The following is a 22,106-nucleotide window of genomic DNA, read 5'->3' on the forward strand; positions in this document are numbered from 1 at the left end:
AGTTAAATAATTTAATAATTTATTGTTAAATTAAATTAACTAATTTAATAATTCATTGTAAAATTAAATTTTTTAATTGAAATAAAGATTAACTAACTAATTTAATTAAACAGATTTTGTTAAATTAAATTTACTAATTTAATTAACTAATTAAAAAATAATACTTTATCAGTTATAAGGTAAATAAAAAAAAAGTCTAAGTTTAAACAGACTTTGGTTTAAGGAATAGATGGCAGATGGCGCATGCAGAAGCTTATCTTCGGAGTGGGCGGGGTTCGAACCCCGCCAAAGTCATTCACGCGGGGGCGGGACGCGGCGAGATCTCACGCGGGCGGGCGGCGGGCGGGCTCACTGCTGGCGGACGGGCTACTAGACCGGAGCGGGAATTGGGTGCAGCAGACGGGCTGGCTAGGCGGGCCGATTAGCTTTGGATTTTTTTTTTTTTGAATTTTCTTTACTTTCCGGAGGAAAAAAAATCCGTCGTCAATTTTTTCCAGCAGAAAATCCGTCGGAAATACGCCGGAAATGTTTCCGGCGTATTATTTTACGCCGGAAGATCTTTAACGACGCGCGTAAAACCGCTGGAAATGCTACTTTCCGACGAATTTTGGCCAATTTTCCGGCGAAATGTCTGCCGGAAAATGATGTTTTTCCTGTAGTGTTCCATCGAGAACTAGTAGAGGAGAAAGCTGAACCCAAAAAGAATGTGGCAACTACTGCCTCATTCAGCAAGGAAATCGGAAATCAAGCAAGTAGCAGTCGAGGCCAAGCAAGTGCTACTGGGTTTCCGGCCCGGAAATGTTTCAAATGCCAAGGATTCGGCCACATAGCTTCCGGTTGTCCCAATCGCAGAGTCGTCAAGTTGATGGAAGAGCGAGATCAAGAAGCTCAAGAATCGTTTGAACCCGAAGTGAATGATCCGGATGATGGTCAGCCTTCTACAACTATTATTCCACCAGACGAAGGCCCACTACTCGTCCTTCGTCGGTTGTTAAACTCTCACAAGGAAGAACCCATGCAACGACATAATATTTTCAGGACTCGGTGCACGGTGGATGGCCGAGTTTGTCAATTAATTATTGACAGTGGAAGTTGTGAAAATGTGGCCTCCACTGTCTTGATCGAACGTTTGAATCTACCCACAGAAGACCACCCGTCTCCATACAAATTAGCTTGGATTCAGAAAGGAAGTGAAGTGGAGGTCTCAAAACGCTGCTTAGTTAATTTTTCAATTGGAAAATTTGAGGAGCAAGTTTGGTGTGATGTGGTCCCAATGGACGCATGCCACTTGCTATTGGGTCGACCATGGCAGTATGATCGCAAATCAATCCATGACGGAGCTGCGAATACCTATTCCTTGTGGCATAAAGATGAACAATTACATTGGTTCCATTGGATGGTGGTCTTGCCGAACCCAGAATCAACCTAAGTCTTGTGAAGCATTGCATGTTCGTGAAAGATTTACATGAAGCAGCTGGTGGATATGTAATGCTCATGATGGAAACAAATGAAATTGTGTCCGAACTTCATGAAGATGTTCGACCTCTACTGGAAGAATTTCGAGACGTGATCACTGATGAGATACCTGTCGGGTTACCACCGCAGAGAGAAGTCCAGCACGCTATTAATCTCATCCCCGGGCCTACCATTCCTAATCGGCCACACTACCGACTTCGTCCCGACGAGCATGAAGAGTTAAAACGTCAGATATAGGGACTTATGTCCAAAGGTTTGGTCCGACCTAGTGTTAGCCCATGCGCGGTGCCGGCGCTCCTCGTGTCAAAGAAAGATGGAACCTACGGAATGTGCGTTGACAGTCGAGCTGTTAATAAAATTACAATCAAATATCGGTTCCCCATTCCTCGCCTCGATGATATCTTTGATCAACTTCATGGAGCTAAGCTGTTTTCAAAAATCGATCTATGGAGTGGCTACCACCAAATTCATATGCGCCCGGGAGACGAATGGAAAACGGCATTCAAAACGCGCGATGGCCTCTACGAGTGGATGGTAATGCCGTTCGGTTTATCTAATGCTCCTAGCACATCTATGCGGCTTATGAACCATATTTTTTAGCCTTTTTTGTGCCAATTTGTTGTCATATATTTCGACGACATCCTTATATATAGCTGTAATTAGGGCAAACATTTGCAGCATCTCCAAGTTTTTGCTATCCTCAGAGCTCAAAAGTTATTCATAAATTTACTGAAATGCCAGTTTCTTGTTTCACGAATTTCTTTTCTGGGATATGTTATTTCAGATACAGGGATTGAAGCCGATCCAATTAAAATCGAAGCGATTGTCAACTGGCCAGTTCCTCAATCCTTCACTGACGTTCGAAGGTTTCATGGGCTTGCCTCTTTTTATAGGCGTTTTATACGCAGTTTCAGCACCGTCGCTGCTCCCATCACCGAAGTCCTACAGGGAGAGCAATTTGTATGGAATGATACCGCCCAAGCCAGCTTCGAATTATTGAAGCGCGCGATTGCAGAAGCTCCCGTGCTGGCGTTACCGAACTTCAATCAAGTCTTCGAAGTCGAGTGCGATGCCTCCAATGTTGGTATCGGGGCTGTCCTGAGCCAAGGCGGACATCCTCTCGCTTTCTTTAGCGAGAAATTGAACGACTCCAGGCGAAAATATTCAACATACGACAAGGAGTTTTATGCCGTCGTACGAGCGTTACACCATTTGAGCCACTACCTTTTACCGAGTGAATTTCTCCTGTTCTCGGATCATGAGGCATTGAGATATCTCCAGAGTCAAAAGAAATTAAAAAGCCGGCATGCATCTTGGGTTGAATCGATTGCTGCTTATCATTTTGTCCTCAAATACAAGACCGGACAACATAACACCGTAGCCGACACTCTGAGTCGCCGACATTTGCTACTACAGGTGCTGCAATCGAAGGTTGTTGGGTTTGAAGTTCTAAAAGAACTATATAAAAATGATGCAGATTTTCAAGCTATGTGGACATGTTGCCAGGCGGGACCTCATCAGTTATTTCATATAAAAGAGGGATATCTGTTCCGAGGTAACCAATTGTGTGTACCTCAAAATTCTCTCAGATTGGAGCTCATCACCGAATGTCATGCGGGCGGGCTTGCAGGACATTTTGGCAGAGACAAAACACTCTCCATGTTAGCTGAAAACTTCTTCTGGCCTACTATGAAAAGGGATGTCGAATAATACTTGCGCAGTTGCCGCGTTTGCTGGATTGCAAAAACACAAGGTACTAACGCTGGCTTATATATGCCGTTACCAGTGCCTGAAGCTCCTTGGCTCGACATCAGTATTGATTTCGTTCTGGGATTACCCAGAACACAGCGAAACAATGATTTGATCATGGTAGTGGTCGATCGGTTTTCAAAAATGGTGCATTTCATTCCCTGCACAAAAACATTAGACGCAACTCATATTGCCGATCTATACTTCCGGGAGATAGTCCGGTTACATGGTATTCCAAGAACAATTACATCTGACCGAGATGTAAAATTTTTAAGTCACTTTTGGAAGACGCTTTGGAGCAAACTCGGAACGCGACTACACGTCAGCTCAGCCGCCCACCCGCAGACCGACGGACAAACCGAAACTGTGAATCGCAGTTTAGGGAACCTGTTGCGGTGTTTTGTTGGTAAGAACATCCGTCAATGGGACCTAATATTACCGCAAATTGAATTTGCTTTTAATCGTTCACCAAATCAACCTACAAGCCGTAGTCCGTTTGAGGTTGCTTACGGTTGTAATCCCATTACGCCTATTGATTTAATTCCCATAGCTCCGCCCGTCTCTTTCAGTTCAGATGGATCCAAACGAAGGGAGGAAATTCAGAAAATGCACAAACAAGTCAAAGAAGCAATTATCAAGCAGAACCTTAAGTACGAGACTAAGGCCAACAAGACACGAAAGAAGGTTGCATTCAAGAAAGGAGATTTCGTATGGATACGGTTACGCAAGGAGAGATTCCCTCCGGGAGCATTTGGAAAGTTGAAACCTCGAGCGGATGGTCCCTTCCGAATTAAAAAGAAGATCAATGATAATGCATATCAAATCGATTTGCCAGGAGATTATCAAGTGTCTGCAACTTTTAATGTGGCGGACCTTACGCCCTTCTATGATGAAGACGTCCTTCCTACTCCGGGGGAATGACGCCGGAGCGTCCTCTGTTCGCATTTTCATTTCTGTTACTTCTGTATTACATTTTAGCTATTTTCTTGTATAGCCTTTGTTGTATCAGCCTTATTGGTTTTATAGCCTAGAGACGTTACCAGCTTGTATAAATAAGTGCAAAGGAAATAAAGACGGGAGAGAGGTTTATCAATTGTTTTCTTTCCCTGTTTTTATACAGGTGATTATTTGGTTGTATCCTGAACTCTATTGTTCAGGTGGTGCTTGTAGTATCTTTTCTGTATCCTGAATTCTTTGATTTAGGTGGTGGTAATTCTACTGTTCTTGACGCAAGATCGCTGTCTCAGGCGTTCGACTCGTCTCCAAGGATCATTCCTGGTCCTTCGAACTTCTGGTAGTTCTTCGGCGGAGTCAGTGAAGTTCTTCTAATTACATTTTTTTTCATTTTCTAATGAGAATTGCCAAGAATATATTGACCCACTCAAGCATGCATGAATAAAACGTTCGGGTGTACAACATTTACTCCATTTCTACATAGTGTTATTGGCCTTCTAATGATCTATACATAAATAATATTTTGGTTATCCAAGTGTTATATACAACGTGAGAATTCAAATCCAGACCAAACTCTTCTCAAATAGCGCAGTGCCTAATTTTTAGTTATGCAAATCTATAGAATAAGAGAATCTTATAGCCTACCTATTATTATGGATATTTTTAGTAATTCTCCAAGGCATCATAGCAATATTCCTTTACATACCAACCAAGCTTACGTTAAGATGGGAAGTGTATAATGCTTCGCAGTTAGAGCTACAAATGAACAAGAAAAAAAAAACTTGATAAAAATATTTCAACTAAATTTATCTTAAGGGCTATTTGGCAACCAGCAGGATTTAGAAAATCATGTAAATTCTAGATTTGGCAAGTTAAGTGATAAATCTTGTTAAATTCTGTGAAACTGTTTGGCAATATAATCCAGAATTTAAGGCGGTTAGTTCATTTAAAATTTAAATTTATTATATTTTGAATTTAATTTAGGTGTTAAGTACAAGTTACTTATTAATTTCAATTTTAATTATTGTTAATAAGTTATAATAATAAATAATATAATTAAAAATTAGCTTAATTATTAAATAATTTAACTAATAAATTAATTATAGATTATGATATTAATTATCAAATTACTTATTTAAGTGTTAATTTAATAAGTATTTGAAATCTAATTAATTAGTTAATCATTTTTTGAAATAACTAATTATTTAACTAATACTCCAATTAAAAAATTTAATTAGTTATTTAAATGTTATTAATTAGTTTTAATTATTAATTATACTATTAATTATCTTATTAATCACTTAATTGTTCTACTACTGTCTACTCATTAATTATTTAATTATTATTTATGCTATTCATTATATACTTAATAATTTCAATATCAAATTATACTAAATAAGCTAATTATATTAATTTTTAATTACTAATTATACTATTAAGTATTTATTGATTAAATTATATTTTTAATTAGTATAACAAAATTAAATAACTAAGTTAGTTGAACAATATCACTCTCTCCGCTGGCTTCTCATTAGCCGTAGGCCTAGGTTTTGTTTTTCCTCTTCTCCAGCAATTCTACGTCACATGCGCTTTGCTTAAATTATATTTTTAATTAATTTCAATTAAATTAGTATAACTAAATTAATTAACTAAATTAGTTGAACAATATGACTCTCTCCTCTAGCTTCTCATTAGCCGTAGGCCTAGTGTTTGTTTTTCCTCTTCTCCAGCAGTTCTACGTCACATGCACTTCGCATGAAAGGTAAGAGTTTTGAACGAGCCTATTCGCTTCCCTCGACGACATTCCTTCCTATTGGATTGGAAGTCACGACAGGTAATTATACTATTAATTATCTTATTAATCACTTAATTATTCTAATACTCACTAATTATTTAATTATTATTTATACTATTAATTATATGATTAATAATTTCTATATCAAGTTATACTAACAAGCTAATTACATTAATTTTTAATTACTAATTATATTATTAATTATTTATGAATTACATTATATTTTTAATTAATTTTAATTAAATTAGTTGAACTAAATTAATTAACTAAATTAGTTGAACAATATGACTCTCCACTAGCTTCTCATTAGATGTAGGCCTTGGGTTTGCTTTTCCTCTTCTTCAACAATTCTACGTCACTTGTGCTTCTCGTGAGAGGCAAGAGTTTTGAACGAGCCTATTCGCCTGCATTCCTTCATGTTGGATTAGAAGTCGCAACAGATCTCCATTCCTCTGTTGGATCGGAGGGAGCTTGCTCGTTGTGAAGGTAACCATTTTATCCCTTTTGCGCACTTCTTGAATCAAATCATGTAAATCTGCCAAACTGCAAGATTTAGTAAATCTGGAATTTACGACAAAAGGAGGATTTGTTCTGCCGTGAGATTTAAGGGGCGCTCAAATCCCATTTAGCAGGATTTAGCCAAACAGCCCCTTTGGATATGAAAATTTTATTTTTGAACAGTGGAAATTCCTATCAAACCACACATCACTGCTATTTTATAAAACGACAAATAAGAAATATATAAATAATTATATGTTGAAAACACAAAATAGTTTTCGCTCCATCCAACTCCCACAATGCCACTAGCTTTAACAGCATGCAATATTTACGGTCATGACTACTACCATGCAATAAAGTAACACGCATGAACTCAAGGATTCTGACATATGCATGGCAATGGCAATATGGCATGCATGCAGACTACAAAACCATGCTGCCACTGCATAGAGCTCAGTATAGCTTTAAAGCAATTAATTCCCTACTTAATGCGTGCTCAGATCTTTAGAAGAGACAAATTCTAAAGTTGGACTAAGGCGACAAACCATGAGAGCATCCTCAGAAAAGCATCCACAGTACAAGATCCGGGACCAGCCCCTTAGTAATTCTCTACATAGTCCCAAGCACAACTGGCATCGAAAAGATTCTGCGCCTGATATTAGCCGTCAGCCATAAAAGCCATAAATTAACGCCGAGTATTTATGTCAAGGGGGTGGAAGTTGAACGCTTGACACCAATTAACAAAGAAAATCATTCCTTAAGGCCCAAATGGCGATCTCAATCTCAACCGTTAGGACAAACATCTTGAACAGGAAGATATCGATTGAAATACAAGGTGTAACAATTAAGATTATATATTAATTATCTCTTATAAGACCAAAATACTCCCTTCCAAATTTTCGAACCTCCAAGATTTAAAGTTTTTGTAGAATGCATGGCATAAGATAAGCAACGACCAGGCCAAATGTATAGCTTACTGTAAATGAAATATAAATTTATTAATTTAATAAAAATAAGAACAAAGATTATTATTTTAGAATGGAACCGAAATAAGTACTAATACGTTAAGCTTAATTTGATCATAGACTCTTTAAAAGAGTGAAACATTAGTGATGGAAATAATTTATTAAATAAATCGATGTTCATATTATATTTAGGTTTCGTTTGGAACGATTTTCTTACTGTTTCTTGAAGTAGCTTTTTAGAGACTTTATTGTTCACCCTCCAAGCTAAAATAATTAGTTTTAAAACTTCAATATTCCTGATATGGGTTGTTGAACCATGAATTGAATGTTCCCATTTTAATGTGAGTTAATCTTATCGATAAATTATTTTGTCACAAAACCCAAGTACATTTATGCGTGTACAGAGTAAAATATTTAATGCACCTACGTTTTACTGAGTAATACACAGGCATGATCCATGTCATAAATATTTCTTCTAACACATGCATGACGCTTCCTCTCCAACTCAAGGTGTATTCAGTATAAGAGGCGGTCAGTAATATAAGGATTCACGTATTTATAATTTTACTTTGCGTAAATAATAGTTCTATGATTTGAACAGATAACTTTGACATATACCACAATGAAGATAAACTTACTGATTCAAGCTCATACTCTATCTTCTAAAACTAAGTGAATACATTAAGAAAATATCATTGCATTATTCCAAGGATCCTTTAAGTAGCTGTTGTTTTAGGGCGTCTCCAGCCGAACTCCAAACTACTGATAGGCGTAGCTGGTTTGCTCCATTCGAACGGCAAAAAAATCGCTAATTGGTGGAGGGTGAATAGTGCAACGTCAATATTGGCGTTGAACTGTTCACCTACACGATTTTTCTGTCTCAACCGGATTTGTCGAAGAAACGTGCGAAAGATGAGAAAGACAGTTACCTTCGCATAAGGGCATCTCCAATGGATACGCAAACGAGTGTTTGCCGTGCTCAATGTCGCTCCAACGGAGCGCTATTTTCTACGGCATAAGGTCGCCAGTGAACAGTGTGACGCCATATTTGGCGTCGCACTGTTCACCCGCCATTTGCCTTTTTTTTTTAATGATTAAAAATATGTAAAATGAAATATGGAGAAGAATATACTAGGAATATTCTTTTTTTGGTGTTAGAAAATGGAGTTCAGTTGGAGATAAGTTACTGCATTTTGGTGTATTACTGCATTTTGGAGTGAAAAATGAGTTTTTCGGTTGGAGATGCCCTAAGCGTACAAAATGGAGTTCGATAGGAGATGAATCATGGCATTTTTGAGTTTCACTGCATTTTAGAGTGAAAAATGAGATTTTCGATTGGAGATGCGCTTAGTCCTCATGGTTTATTTTTTTAAGGAGAAAAATTTATCTCATATATATTATAAGAGAATATAAAGTTAATTATAAGATTTTAAGAAAAGGGTCACTAAAAAGGATCAATCTTCAACATAAAAGCCAAAAGAAAATCCACAACAAATATTTTTTCAAGAAATTACATTAGTGTAAAAAGTAGGAAATGGAATCCAAACCTCAATAGGACAAGATTCATTTCATTAGTCATGATGCTTGAAGATAAATAATATATTTATATAGATATAGATATACTGCAAATAAGCTGAGTTTTAGATGGTGAAGCTTTGATGATGGGACAAAGGGTGTTGGCCTGCAAGGAAATGAATCGGTGGGGAAATAAAAAAAATTGAGTGATGGGTGTCTTTGTGATTAGAGGCGTGCTGGAGTAGTTGGACAGCTTTTACATAGAGAGAAGACAGGAGATCTCTCTAACGAGGGTGATATGGAGAGGTGAGTTAAGTCGGTGGGTGACTCGATTGACAATACATATTTTTAGCGCAGCTGTGGTTTGGTACTTTCTGTGCTCATATCTCATTGCCAAAAAGACAAGGCTTAGAGCAAAACGACAAAATAGAAAACCTGTACTCTCCCTGTTGACGCACAGGAGCAAGGACACTGAAGTGGTGGCCCGTTGCTATTTGTTTTATTAAGTTGGACGCCAAAGAACAGTATACACTCTTTAGACCAAGATCGAAGCCGTGGTAGTCCATATTTTTTCAAAGTTCAGTAATACCTTCTATGTTTATTTAAGGTTGTTGATGTATGGAGGATGGCCCCACCCCCTATATATGACAAAAAAAAACATTTTACAATTGCATATACGATCGAAAAAAAACATTTTGGTTTGTTCTCCCTTGTTTTTGAGGGTTTTCATATTTCTGTAACTTTTTTTCTTTAATATACGGCCTAGGCTCAAAATTTTCCAAAAAAAAAAAATTGCATATACGATCGAAATTATGCTCATTTTCTTGTAGTTTTGTATATATTATTAAAATTCTTTTTTTTGTTTTATAAAGTTTTTTTTTTTTTCATTCAATAAAAGTGTGAAGATTTGTTGACCGGTAGAGAAAAAAATTATTTCTCTAATTCAAGAATTGAGCAATTCATGAAACTCTCATTTCCCTTCTACCCACAAAACTCCTAAAACATTTTGTAAAGAAAAGGCAAATCTAGGTAATATACAAATAAGTTTATATGATTTTTCTTATTATAACTTTTGTCTCTATATAATTTATGAACAACATTCTAAAAACTCATGTCGTAGAACTATTGATTTTTAGTTCAGCTTTGGATCTTCAACTGAATTTTTAACAGTGATACCAATCATTCAAAATGAATAATATGTAACAACTTACGAATATATTTTGGCTTAAAGAACACACAAAAAATCTAAAATTAAAAATTCAATTGAAATATTTTGAATTTTTTTTTTGGGACATTTAGGCCATTTAAGGCAAACTCATACACACAACGCAAATACAAAGACTCGAACCCAAGACCTCTTAGTTGGAAGCATAGGCTCTCAACCAAGAGGGTAAGGTGAGCTGTGAAAATAAAATATTTTGAAATTGAAGCACATCATAATCAAAATTTTCAATATATGCCAAATATTAACAAAAGCCTGTCATATATTCACTTATTGATTGATTTATTTGGTTGCCGTAACTCTGCAGATTTTGTCTGCAACAACTCAATTTTATTTTTAACAATGAAGATTATCAAGAAAAATTTTGAGAAATAAAATAGAAGATGCCTTTTTTGCAAGTTTATTTAAAATATATAATATAAAGTTTTAAGGTAGAATCAACTATTAATCATTTAATGTAAAAACAAAAAAAAAACAAAAAATAGGGCACAATTTAAAATGCTTAATTATGCTAATTATATTAAACAAAAAAATTTTCTGTAGTTTATTCCTCTTTATTGCTTAGATGCAATTTATTAAAAGGGGCTTTTACAAGAATTCAACAATTAAACAACAATTCATCAAGCCTTTATCCTACTATGTGAACGGCATGAAATTTCTTTTCCATTATGTCTTACTAAGAATCAAAATTTCTTTTAAAATTTCTAATACTTTCTAGCCAAATATTTTTAAGTCTATTTTAACCTTTTTTTTAATATATGTCAAATATAATACATCTACGTACCCTCCCTCCTACTCGGGTCATCGGAATGTGACTTAAGCCTATATTTTATGTGACCAAATCATCTATGTCAACTCTCTCTAATCTTATCCACCAGAGCTATTCGAAAAGCATAAAGTGAAATACTATTGTTGTAATTCAAAATATAATTACACAAGATTGCATTCATTATTAACGGTATAGCATAGCAATGATTGCCTTTTAAATGTTCGAACCAGTGTTATGGCACAATAAAATTCATCTTATATTTTGAAAAAGCGAAACGCAATACAGGCCAAAAAACAATGCAAGGCGAACAAAAAATGTGGAAGAAAGCGTGGCCGTATGTGGTGATTTCATCATTCCAGGGGATTTTGACACATGTAATTCTTCTCTTTTGTAGGTAAATAGGATCGGCCTGAAAAGCAGTTCTATTGGAATATTTTATTATTCTTGTTAATTTTCTAGCAACCCTTCTTTTCCTGCTAGATAAATATAAGCAGAACCGGCGCAGAGCGCGAACCTCGTCGCTCCACTTCGACGCACAAAGAAAGAAAAGAAGCTAAAGATAGGAAAAGTAATGAAAGCTAAAAGAGGGTTCGTGTCTTCTTTTTAACAGAGCCACTGTGCCAACTACAAAGAAAGAAAGAAGGAAGGAAGTGCGATGGAGACGGCTTTAGGATGTATGGATAAGAACTAGCAAGAGTCCGAGCTGGGCCGGGGAACATATCCTAGCTGCCTCTCCTGCCGGGATATAACATAACAAAAAGCTTGGAACTAGAGGGCAACGGGTCCCACCATCACCCCAAATCAAAATCAAAAATTTCATAAAATATGCAAAGCCCTTCCACCTGTCAAACCTCTATTAAAATGAAATGAAACCAAATATAAAAGGTTGAGAAACTAATCCTAGGAAGCTGGAAGCGTAAATCCTTAATTAATCTATCAACAGTTGTTATCAAGTAATTAATTGGAAAAGGTCAGAAAAGATGGCAGTGGGAGGTGAACCAAATCGTTGGGCGGAGCGAAGCCTAAGCCGTCCACCTCCGCCCGCCCAAGCACCGAACAAAAGTTGGAACGCGCTGCTGCCTTGTTGCTTCTTTTCCCACACTTTCATTTCCAAGGAAGCATCCACTAACTAGATTACCTCCTCTCCTCTCCTCTCCTCTCCTCTCCTCGCTCTCATTTAACTGCCTGTTAATTACTAAAACCCTCTTCTTAAACGCATTTTAAAGTGCTAAACGCATTTTAAAGTGCTGAATGGTGGAGAGAGAGAGAGAGAGAGAGAGAGAGTGTGTGTGTGTTTTGCTGTTATGGGCAACGAAGTGGTCCTATATGATATGGATGGAAAATAGCTCGAAACAGTTCGTAGCGGTAGTAGCAGTGATGCTGGTGGTTTTAAGGGTCGCATGCCACAACACTGCTGCTGCAGCACCTACAGATGCAGGAGGCGAGCAACCAGCGATGCCCGAAACCCGAAAAACGCACACCCGCCTCTTATCTTTTTTGTTTCTTTCTACATTCTTAACGTAGAGCAGCGCGGCTGAGAGAGAGAGAGAGAGATAGAGAGAGAGAGGAGACCGGCAACGGACATACGGGAGAGTTATGATAGGGATGGATCGGAGAAGGGGTCTCATTAAAGACGATCGTATGCCGACCGCGCGCTCGGTTCTAAGAAGTAAGATTTCAACGGGAAGGTCAAACCCATATAGGTAGACTTACTACTCTGCTCCATCCCATCTCTCAACAAAACCCGGCTTCCTTCCTCTATGCCCTGCTCGTCTCAGGCCTCGTCCAGGCGAAGAAGCAGTTGCAGGCGCAGCGCACTCGTCACTCCTGAAAACGGGCAGAACTTCGTGAGAGACAGAGAGAGAGAGAGAGGAAGTTGGCCGCCTACGATTCTTTCGCCTCTCGCCATCTCTTCTTTTTCTCTCTCTTGTATATACATAAAATCTAATCAAGGCCATGAGGAAATAAAGCCTACACTTGGCTAGTTGGCTGTTGCAGCTACTATTCAATGCTATTTCTCTACTGTAGGTTTCGATGGCGAAAGAAGGGCTGTACACATAAACCAACAGTTTCTCTAACTTCATCACTCGTCGCACATACATGTGAACATAAACGAAGATTTCGCGTTTCAATAACTCGATAAATCAATTGATGAAGTTAGCTCTGAAGCAAGCAAGCAACTAAATTACAAAGAAGTAATTAAAACAGGAATGCACTATTATCTGTAGATGATTGCTTTAAAATGCTCAAAGCACATAAATCAGCTAAAAATGGAATAAAAAAATGACTTGAGCAAACCAGCGAAGGAAGCTAAAGCTAGTTTAACCTAGAAATCGGAAACTGCATGAATTAAAGGAGGAGGAAAATCGGGGATATATAAACCTGAAGAAGAAGCGAAGCAAGTCCGATCATAATTTCAAATGATTATTTCACCAAAGAAATCAAATATATATATCAACGAATCAATTTATAAGAAAATGAATATAGCAGTAGACTGTCAGTGAATACCTGGAAGAATGTAACGACCGCCGGGGCGGCGTCCAGCCTTCTGCCCACCAGAGCAGCGTCCTCTGCTATGCGGCCGGCGACCGCCTCTACGAAGTGCTCAGGCCAGATCAAATCGGCAGATCGCGGCCTCGATGACGAAGGTTCCCCGGCCCGACGCCTGCTAGACTCTCCACCAACTATCTGCTCTTGCCTTCGGCCGCCGCCGTTTTCTTCTCCTGCCGGCAATGGCGGCCTCCTACGGCTACCAGACATCAACCCCAAAAGCAATGAACAGTACGTCCGAGTGAGTTCGAGAGAGAAAGCAAACTGAGAAAGAAAAAAAAAATCAGTGATCGAAAGAAGGGTCAGGGATTTGCATAAAACACGGGATTATATAGGCCTTAATCACGTGTTTTTAATACATTCTTCTTTCCCTGTAAATGAAACCAAAATTATTATTAAAAAACTAGTTTTGTATAAATAAAGCTAACTTTTAAGGTGCGCCCAAAAGGCGGCGTCGCATATGGTCCGGCTCAGCTTACCAAACGGGAGAGCGGATCAGTGGATCGCTAGCTAGTGTTAACACTTACAACTTAAAAATTAAAAATAAATGCACCGATCAATTAAGTTATTATATTTAAATAAGCACGTAATATATTATTAATAAGAAGTAGGGTTGGAAACTTGGAATTATTTATTTTTTAGTTATTTTTGTCAGTCATCGCATTCATTTTGACTAAAATCAAATTCAAATTAATTATTTTTTAAATTAAATAATTTCTATATTTTTAGCCGTTTAAGTAATTCGAATGCAGGCCCCGCTTAAGTACTGAGCCTCAGATCGGTCAGTGCTCTTAGTAAATTCAGTCGTGAATTCAATCTAAGCATTTAAATTATATTTGAAGAATTCAAAGAGACTTTGAAATATTATATACCTAAAAATTTAATAAAGGAATTGATGGGTCAATCTTGATTTTGTAAGATATATCTCATGAAATATAATGTTCAATTTTTGAAAAATATGAAAAAAATTATAGAAATATATTTTCCTACAATTTAATCTCTTTTTCAAGAGAATAAAGTTCAAATTTTAATAGATAAAAATACTAATTTATCTATCTTTTTGCAAAAAAAACAAATTATTTAAAATCCCAGTACTAATGTGAGTCTTACAAAATTCTCTAGTATAAAGAAAAGATTAATTATCATATTTATATAATAAAGATAGTTAATAATCTTATTCATTAAGCTTTGATGCGTCGTCACAAAATTATCTTGATCATGCATGAATCTCGAGGCAAAAAGCTAGTCCGAAATTTCAAAAATTAAATTCAGGAGCACCTGAACTCCGATTTCAGCTAGCTTATAGTCAAACTGAGCGTCTCGAAAATACGAACCCAACGACACCAAATTCGACCCAATCCAAGCCCAAATGAGTCCGAATCAAGGACCCGAAGCACTGTTGGAAGGTTCAAACCGCAATTTGAGTTACCAAACGGTCTCTAATTTTAACGAGCTTATACTTGAATCGAGAGGATCGACGAGACAAATCCAACGAGACCAAGATCGTCGATTTCCGACATCATTAAGGCCTTCAAATATTCAACGAACGGTGCACGATCAAAGGGTTCAATATCGGTTGTCCATTCAAACCACTCCCTATTCGCCCATGATCTCACACTTATTTACAAAGTCATGCCACTCCAGAAAAACTATAAATAGAGCTCTCATTCTTCACAAAGGGGGATTCAAGTGAAGAGAGAGAAGAAGAAGGAAAGAAGAAGAACAAGGGGAAAGGGAGAATCCTCTCCTCCTCGACCACTGCCGGAGTTCGTCGTGCCGCCCGAACATGCCGGGATTTTGCGTGATATTCGGGAGAACGCAGGAATTCTGCCCAACTTCCACGTGATGCTGAAATTCTTCCCAATTTGCAACAGAGATCCCTCCCGACGCCAAAACTCCGCCCAAGTGAAGCCGGAGTTCTCCTCTGCCACCAACAGACGTCGGACTTCTACCCGACGTCAGACCTTCACTCTTCGCCAAGTTTCTACCCGACGCCGGACTTCTACCATTTATCAGACTTCGCTAGATGGATTTCTTTCCATTGTTGGACTTCTACCTGACGCTGTCCTTCTGATCTTCGTCGTCACTATAGTCTTTCCGACCTCCGTCACCCGCCAACTACTGTCCTCCTGACTTATGTCGCCCACCGACTACAGCCTTTCCGACCCCCGTCGCCCGTCAACTACGGTCCTCCTGACTTATGTCGTCCACCGACTACAATCTTTCCGACCTCTATCGCCCGTCGACTATGGTCCTCCTGACTTAAGTCGTCCGTCGACTACAGTCCTCCGACCTCCGTCGCTCGCCGACTATGGTCCTCCTGACTTACGACGCCCACCGACTACAAGCCCTCCGACCTCTGTCGCCCGCCGACTACGGTCCTCCCGACCAAACGAACATGTCAATAATGATTCTTTGTATTAATATCATGTAAAACTCTATAAAATGTACATCAAGCTAAGGTCTTCTCCCAAGGAAGGACCTCATTTGTAATCGACTGCAATACTAGTAGATTCATTCAAACTGGGCTAGGCCCCAAGGTTTTTCCCCCTTTTTAGGGGTTTTCCACGTAAAAATCTTGGTGTCTCATAAATTCTAGGCCCTCTCTCTTATCTGATTGCGTGCCGAATTTTTGTACAATGCTAAGACGATAAACTTTATATTTCTCTACCGCCGCGAATACTCCTGGATGCAACAAGCTTTAAACTTTTTTTTTTCTGAAAAAAAAAATTCTTAGAATTTCATACAAGTATAAATTAACAATATATATATACAACTCTATGAGGTGCAGTAACCCATTTATATTGTCCATCTAGGTTTAATCATAATCATTGATTATAAATTAGATGGCTGAGATGAATTGCTGTGCATGATGTAGTTACATGGGGATTTGATCCTCTTCAATTATACGGTGTAGTTAAAAAGTCTTGTTGTTTAAAAAATAAAAAATTAAAAAAAAAAACATTAAAATTAGAAAATATTTTTTTATTTAGAAAAAAATGATTATTTTATATATTATCATTTTTTAATTGAATGACTTAATATGATAATGATTTTTTATAATGAGAAAAGAGAATAAGAGTAATTATTTTTTTATCTAAAAAATAGGAAACAAATTGGATGAGATTTTTTTTTGTAATTTTAAATAAAAATGGATTTTAATAATATTAATTTTTATTGGGGATTAATATAATTTTATTATGAACGGATTTTAATTAAATTGATTTTAAGGAAATTTTAATAATTTGAAAAATTAATCTCATCAAATTATGATTGAAATATTTCGACTTAACTTTCTTTCAAAATTCAACATCAAATTATTCCATAAAACATAAATAAAAAAAATTTTATCATTTATTTATTTTAATTTAATTTTTTTCGGTTCATCATAATTAAAGAAATATTATATTACCCCACTTAAAGCACTAAATATTTTTTTATCATTTGATAATAGTAATAATAATAATAATAATAATAATAATAATAATAATAATAATAATAATAATAATAATAATAATAATAATAATAATAATAATAATAATAATAATAATAATAATAATAATAATAATAATAATAATAATAATAATAATAATAATAAAGATATTACTAATAATAATATCATTACATAAATTTATATTAAATTTTAAATTCTTTTATCTACATACCAACAAATAATAATTTTTTTATTATAGTTATGATGATATACCATTGTTATAGGTACTTAGCTTTAAAAAATAATTATTATATATTTGATTTATCACAAAATATTAAATTTAAAATTTTTAAAATGAAAATAAGCTTTTGATAATTAAGTTTATTAGAATATAGTTATTAGAAAATTTTATTATCACATTTTTTTTATAAATAAAATTTTAACTTCGTAATTATTTATGGAGAGAAATACCTAAATTTTAAAATACGTTTAATTAAAAAATTAATATGATTTTTTTAACTATCAAATTTATGCGTTTATAAATGATTTCCTCTCTATTTTACCTAAAATAAATATGCTATTTGATTTTAAAAATTTACAGCTAGATTGCTGGGATCAAAATGCTTCAGCGTTAGGCTGTAAGCTAAGCTAAGATGGATTGCGACTCGCAGACGTCACGGCGGGTCACATGGGGCGGTCAAACTGAATCAATGTGGGTCCCGCTGCCATAGGCATCAATGTGTCCACCGGTTTACTGTTGGTTACGTCGAAAGAATTCTTGTTTTGGACAAGAGATAATATATTTTAAACAATTAAGTTTATTAGTAAATTTTCTTGAAAAAAAATTTCGCAGCACTACTGCACTATAAATAAATAAATGATAGGAAAATGAATATAAATATTATTTATTTTGCATGTCAAATTTATAAATTTTACAAAAGATTAATTGATATTTTTTAAGATTTAATATTTAAGTTAAAAATATTTAAGTTTATTTTTAAAATAAAATATATTTAGATTCATAAAAAATGATTAAATCGTTATAAATATCAAAGAACCACAATAATATCAAGGTCTAGAAATTATCAAGTAGAAGAAAGCTTAAATAAATTCCGAGTGACTATTAGAGGCAATTAAAATAGTTCTTTGGCGAAAGATAAGGGAACTAAATGACTAGTAGTTTGTACTTCTTAGGAACTACGATATATTAGGAATATCCCTATCCTAAAAAGAAAGAAGTCATAACTTAAAATTCATGGATATATGAGGGAGGTTAGAATAGTCCCTCTTTTAGGAGGATGGGGGAGTAGATAGGGAATTTTCATAATTATTCTCGCTATTGCGTCCAGGAGTATTTGTGGCGGTAAAAAAATATAAAGTTTAGCATCTTAGCGTTGGTACAAAAATCTGGCATGCAATCAAATAGGAGAGAAGGTGTAGCATTCATATGAGACACTAAAATTTTTATATGGAAAACCCCTGAAAATGGGGAAAAACCACGGGGTCTAGCCCAGTTTGAATGAATCCACTAGAATTGTAGTTGATTACAAATGAGGCCCTTCCTTGGGGGAAGGTTTTGGCTTGATGTGCATCATATGGAGTACATTACATGGTAGGAATATAAATAATCAATATTGACGTGTTTGTTTGGTCAGAAGGACCAGAGTCTGGTGATGGAGGTCAGGAGAATCGTAGTCGGCGTGCGATGAAGGTTATAAAGATTATTGTCTCACGACGGAGGTCGGAAGAACTATAGTTGGTGAGCGAAGTAAGTCAAGAGGACCATAGTCGGCTGGCGATTGAGGTCAGAAGGACTGTAGTTGGTGGGCAACGTAAGTCGGGAGGACTATAGTCGGTGGGCGACGGAGGTCGTAAAGATCATTTTTTGCCGATAGAGATCAGAAGTACAATAGTCGGTGGGCGACGTAAGTCAGGAGGATCGTAGTCAACATGTGACGGAGGTTGAAAGAACTGTAATCGGTGGGCAACGTATGTTAGTAGGACCGTAGTCGACGGGCAACGCAGGTCAAAAGTATTATAGTCGATGGGCGATGTAAGTCACAAGGATCGACCGTAGTCGGCGAGCGACGGAGGTCGGAAGGACTGTAATCGGTGGGCGGCATAAGTCATGAGGATCATAGTCAGCGGGCGACGAAGGTTCCAAGGACTGTGGTCGGTGGGCGACGTAAGTCAGGAGGACCATAGTCGACGGGTGACTGAGGTCGGAAGGACCATTATCTAACAACAGAGGTTAGAAGGACGACGTCAGATAGAAGTTCAGCAATGAATAGAAATCTAGCATCGGATAGATGTCCGACAAAAGTCTGACAAATGGTAGAAGTTCGGTGTCGAGTAGAAATCTGGCGACGAGTTGAGGTCTGGCATCAAATAGAAGTCTGACATCAGTCGATGGCCAGGGAGAACTACGACGTTACTTGGAGATTGGGAGGAGTTTCGGCGTCACTTGGAAGTCAAGCAGAATTCCGGTGTCACTTGGGCATAATTTCGGTGTCACTTGGGTACAATTCCAACGTCATTTGGGCGTCGGGAAGAATTCTTGCGTCACTTGCGTCGGATAGAACTCCGTCATCACTTGGGTGTCCGGCAGAACTCCGGCGTCACTTGGGCGTTGGACAGAACTCCGACGGTGGTCGAGGAGGAGTTTTTTTCCTCCTATCTTTCTCTTTTCTTCTTTCTTGGGGCTCCCTCTCAAGAGAAATGAGGGGCTATTTATAATTTTTTTAGGATGGCATGACGCATAAATAGTAGGAGGATCAAGGGCAAAGGTGGAGTGGAATGGATGGACGGCCGATATTGGATCACTTGATCCTGTACCGTTCATAAGGCATTTGAAGGTCTTAATGATATCATAATTTGGCGATCTTGGGCTCGTTGGATTTGTCTCATCGAGCCGCTCGATTCGACAATAAGAACGCCATGTTTCAAAACCATTTGTTAACTCAAATTATGGTTCAAACGTTCCAACAACGCTTCGAATCTTTGATTTGGACTCATTTGGGCTCAGATTGAGACGAATTTGGTGTTGTTGGGTTTGTATTTCCGAGACGCGCAGTTTGACTATAAGTTTACTGAAATCGGAGTTCAGGTGATCCTAGATTTAATTTTTGAAGTTTTCAACTTGATTTTTGCCTCGAGATTCGTGCCCGGTCAAGATAATTTTTTGATGATATATCAATCATAAAAGGAGTGGAGAGTTAAAAATATAACGTCCATAAAAAAATTGATGGTGGTTATAACTGTCCCTCTCTTAAAAAGAGAGGAATTTTATGGCTAGAATTTAAAAGTGGTTAAGGTCAGGGTTGCAAATGAGTCGAGTTGAGCTTTGAGTAAGGCCTAACTCATGCTCAACTCATAAGTCAAAACCTTATGCGGTCCGCCAGTCCTCCTTCCATGGTTGTGTGTGTAGATGAGCAGCACCTTCTGCGGTTCACATGCGCAGACATCACCCGCTCTTCGCCCCGCTTCTGCTTTCGACATCGCCTTACGCCTTTCATTGTCGGTTCGCGCATAATTAATTCTTATCGTTAATCGAGCAACTTGAGAGAAATCAAGCTAAGCATCACCCATGCTCGAACTCGAGCTCGATAATCTAACAAGCTCGAAATTTTGTTCGAGCTCGAAGCTTGGCTCACTTACACACATAGCTAAGAGCGTTAAAAGAAATCCATTTTTTTTAAAGGGGAGGGTTTTAAATAAACTAAAATTAAAGAGTGATTGGCAATAGCCAAGTAGGGGCGTCAATATTTGACACAACCTAAAAATCCGACTCGAACCCGGCCAGAAAATTTTGGGTTGAACCCGACCCGATTACAAAATGGGTCGGGTTCGGGCCTATAAACCTGACCCGTTTCAAATCCCGGATCAGGTTCGGGTCAACCCGGAAACCAAGTTTTGACCCGGATGATTATATGTAGCTTGCCTCTCAATCGCTGCCAAGATGGGGGAGACTCAAGTGCACGTGCCTCTCGATCTCTAGATTTTGGATCCAAAGTATGTGTTTGAACCCATAACCATCCACCGCATGGAGCTGCTCATCCAGACGACGTTTACATGGCGGATGCGAGCCAATTAATATACCATTCGATTTCCTTCCTTCCTTACCAGATTCCACTCTTCCCATTGACTCCGCTGCAATCTTGTCCCAGGCCACCAATTTCATTATCAGTTCCTGCCATGGTAAAATTTAAATTTTTTTTTTTTACCTTTTTTTCAATGCATTGTTAGATTTTACTACATTTCGCTCCATTTGACAGTCTTTAGATTCCTTCGAAGCAGTTGTGGATTTCTTCAGATTCCAGTCGTCCACCATAGTCGCAACGGTGGTGCTGTGTGCTTCTATGAAAATCGTCGCTCCTTCGACCTCCTATAACGCCATCTGTTTCAGCTACTTCGAATTTGCTTGAAGACGAGTGTGTGTAATACGGTTGTCGGGCGACATTGAGGTCAGACAGGCATAGGCGGCGTGGTCTGGATTTCGAAAGAAATCAAGCACATGGCTTGTCGCGAAGCTCTCCCACCTGAAGCAGCTCGTCGCCACCGATGATAGCCTGTAGATTTGGCACGTTGCCGTAAAGCTCTCTCCCTCTGTTTGCTTATTTGATCTTATATGATCTACCCCAGTGATTGCTCTTATCACTTATTGGGAAGCTTCTTCACCTCACACAACTACGCTTTCGTCGAAATCTATTATTTCTTCTAACAATCATCCGATATTCCGATGTGAGCTCCCCCTAACATGCGCCTCCTTCAGACCTAGGTTGGCGGGTCGTGTCGGGTTGATCCGAGTCATAAGTGGGTTGGATTCAGGTCGGATCAACTTGTATTGGGTCAGTTTCAGGTTGGACCCATACTAGACCCATGACCTGATTTTGACTTCCCTATAGCCAAGATAATTCCATTCCTAAAAAGAGGAGATCGGCAAATAAAACCAAAGTTAATGGACAATCATAGCCTTATTACTAATCTGCAAACACTAGAAATGACCTAGTAGAACTTCTTGTGGTAGTGTGAACTATAAAATTCTCCGCAATCTAGAAGTTCAAAAATGTCATAAAGCATGATACTGGTTGTATTTTTGTAAAGTTTAAGCGGGCTATTTCACCCCAATTTTTTTAATTATAACAAAATAGATCTTATTATTATTGAAAATAAATGAATAA

At 37.5% G+C, this 22,106-nt stretch overlaps 1 protein-coding gene across 1 annotated transcript in view; it reads right to left on the reverse strand.

The window, feature by feature from the left end:
• Positions 1–20,424, reverse strand: part of LOC110107737 (transcriptional regulator STERILE APETALA) — a 40,401-nt gene extending 19,977 nt beyond the window's left edge. The window contains exons 1-2 of the mRNA XM_028694573.1: positions 20,311–20,424; positions 13,452–13,757 (exon numbers count right to left, since the gene is read on the reverse strand). Coding sequence (XP_028550406.1) covers positions 13,452–13,757; positions 20,311–20,424 — 420 coding nt within the window. The remainder of the gene's footprint in view (positions 1–13,451; positions 13,758–20,310) is intronic.
• Between the last annotated feature and the right edge of the window lie 1,682 nt (positions 20,425–22,106).

The sequence above is a fragment of the Dendrobium catenatum genome, unplaced genomic scaffold (genome assembly GCF_001605985.2).
Source record: "Dendrobium catenatum unplaced genomic scaffold, ASM160598v2 fragScaff_scaffold_506, whole genome shotgun sequence".
Lineage (NCBI taxonomy): Eukaryota > Viridiplantae > Streptophyta > Magnoliopsida > Asparagales > Orchidaceae > Dendrobium > Dendrobium catenatum.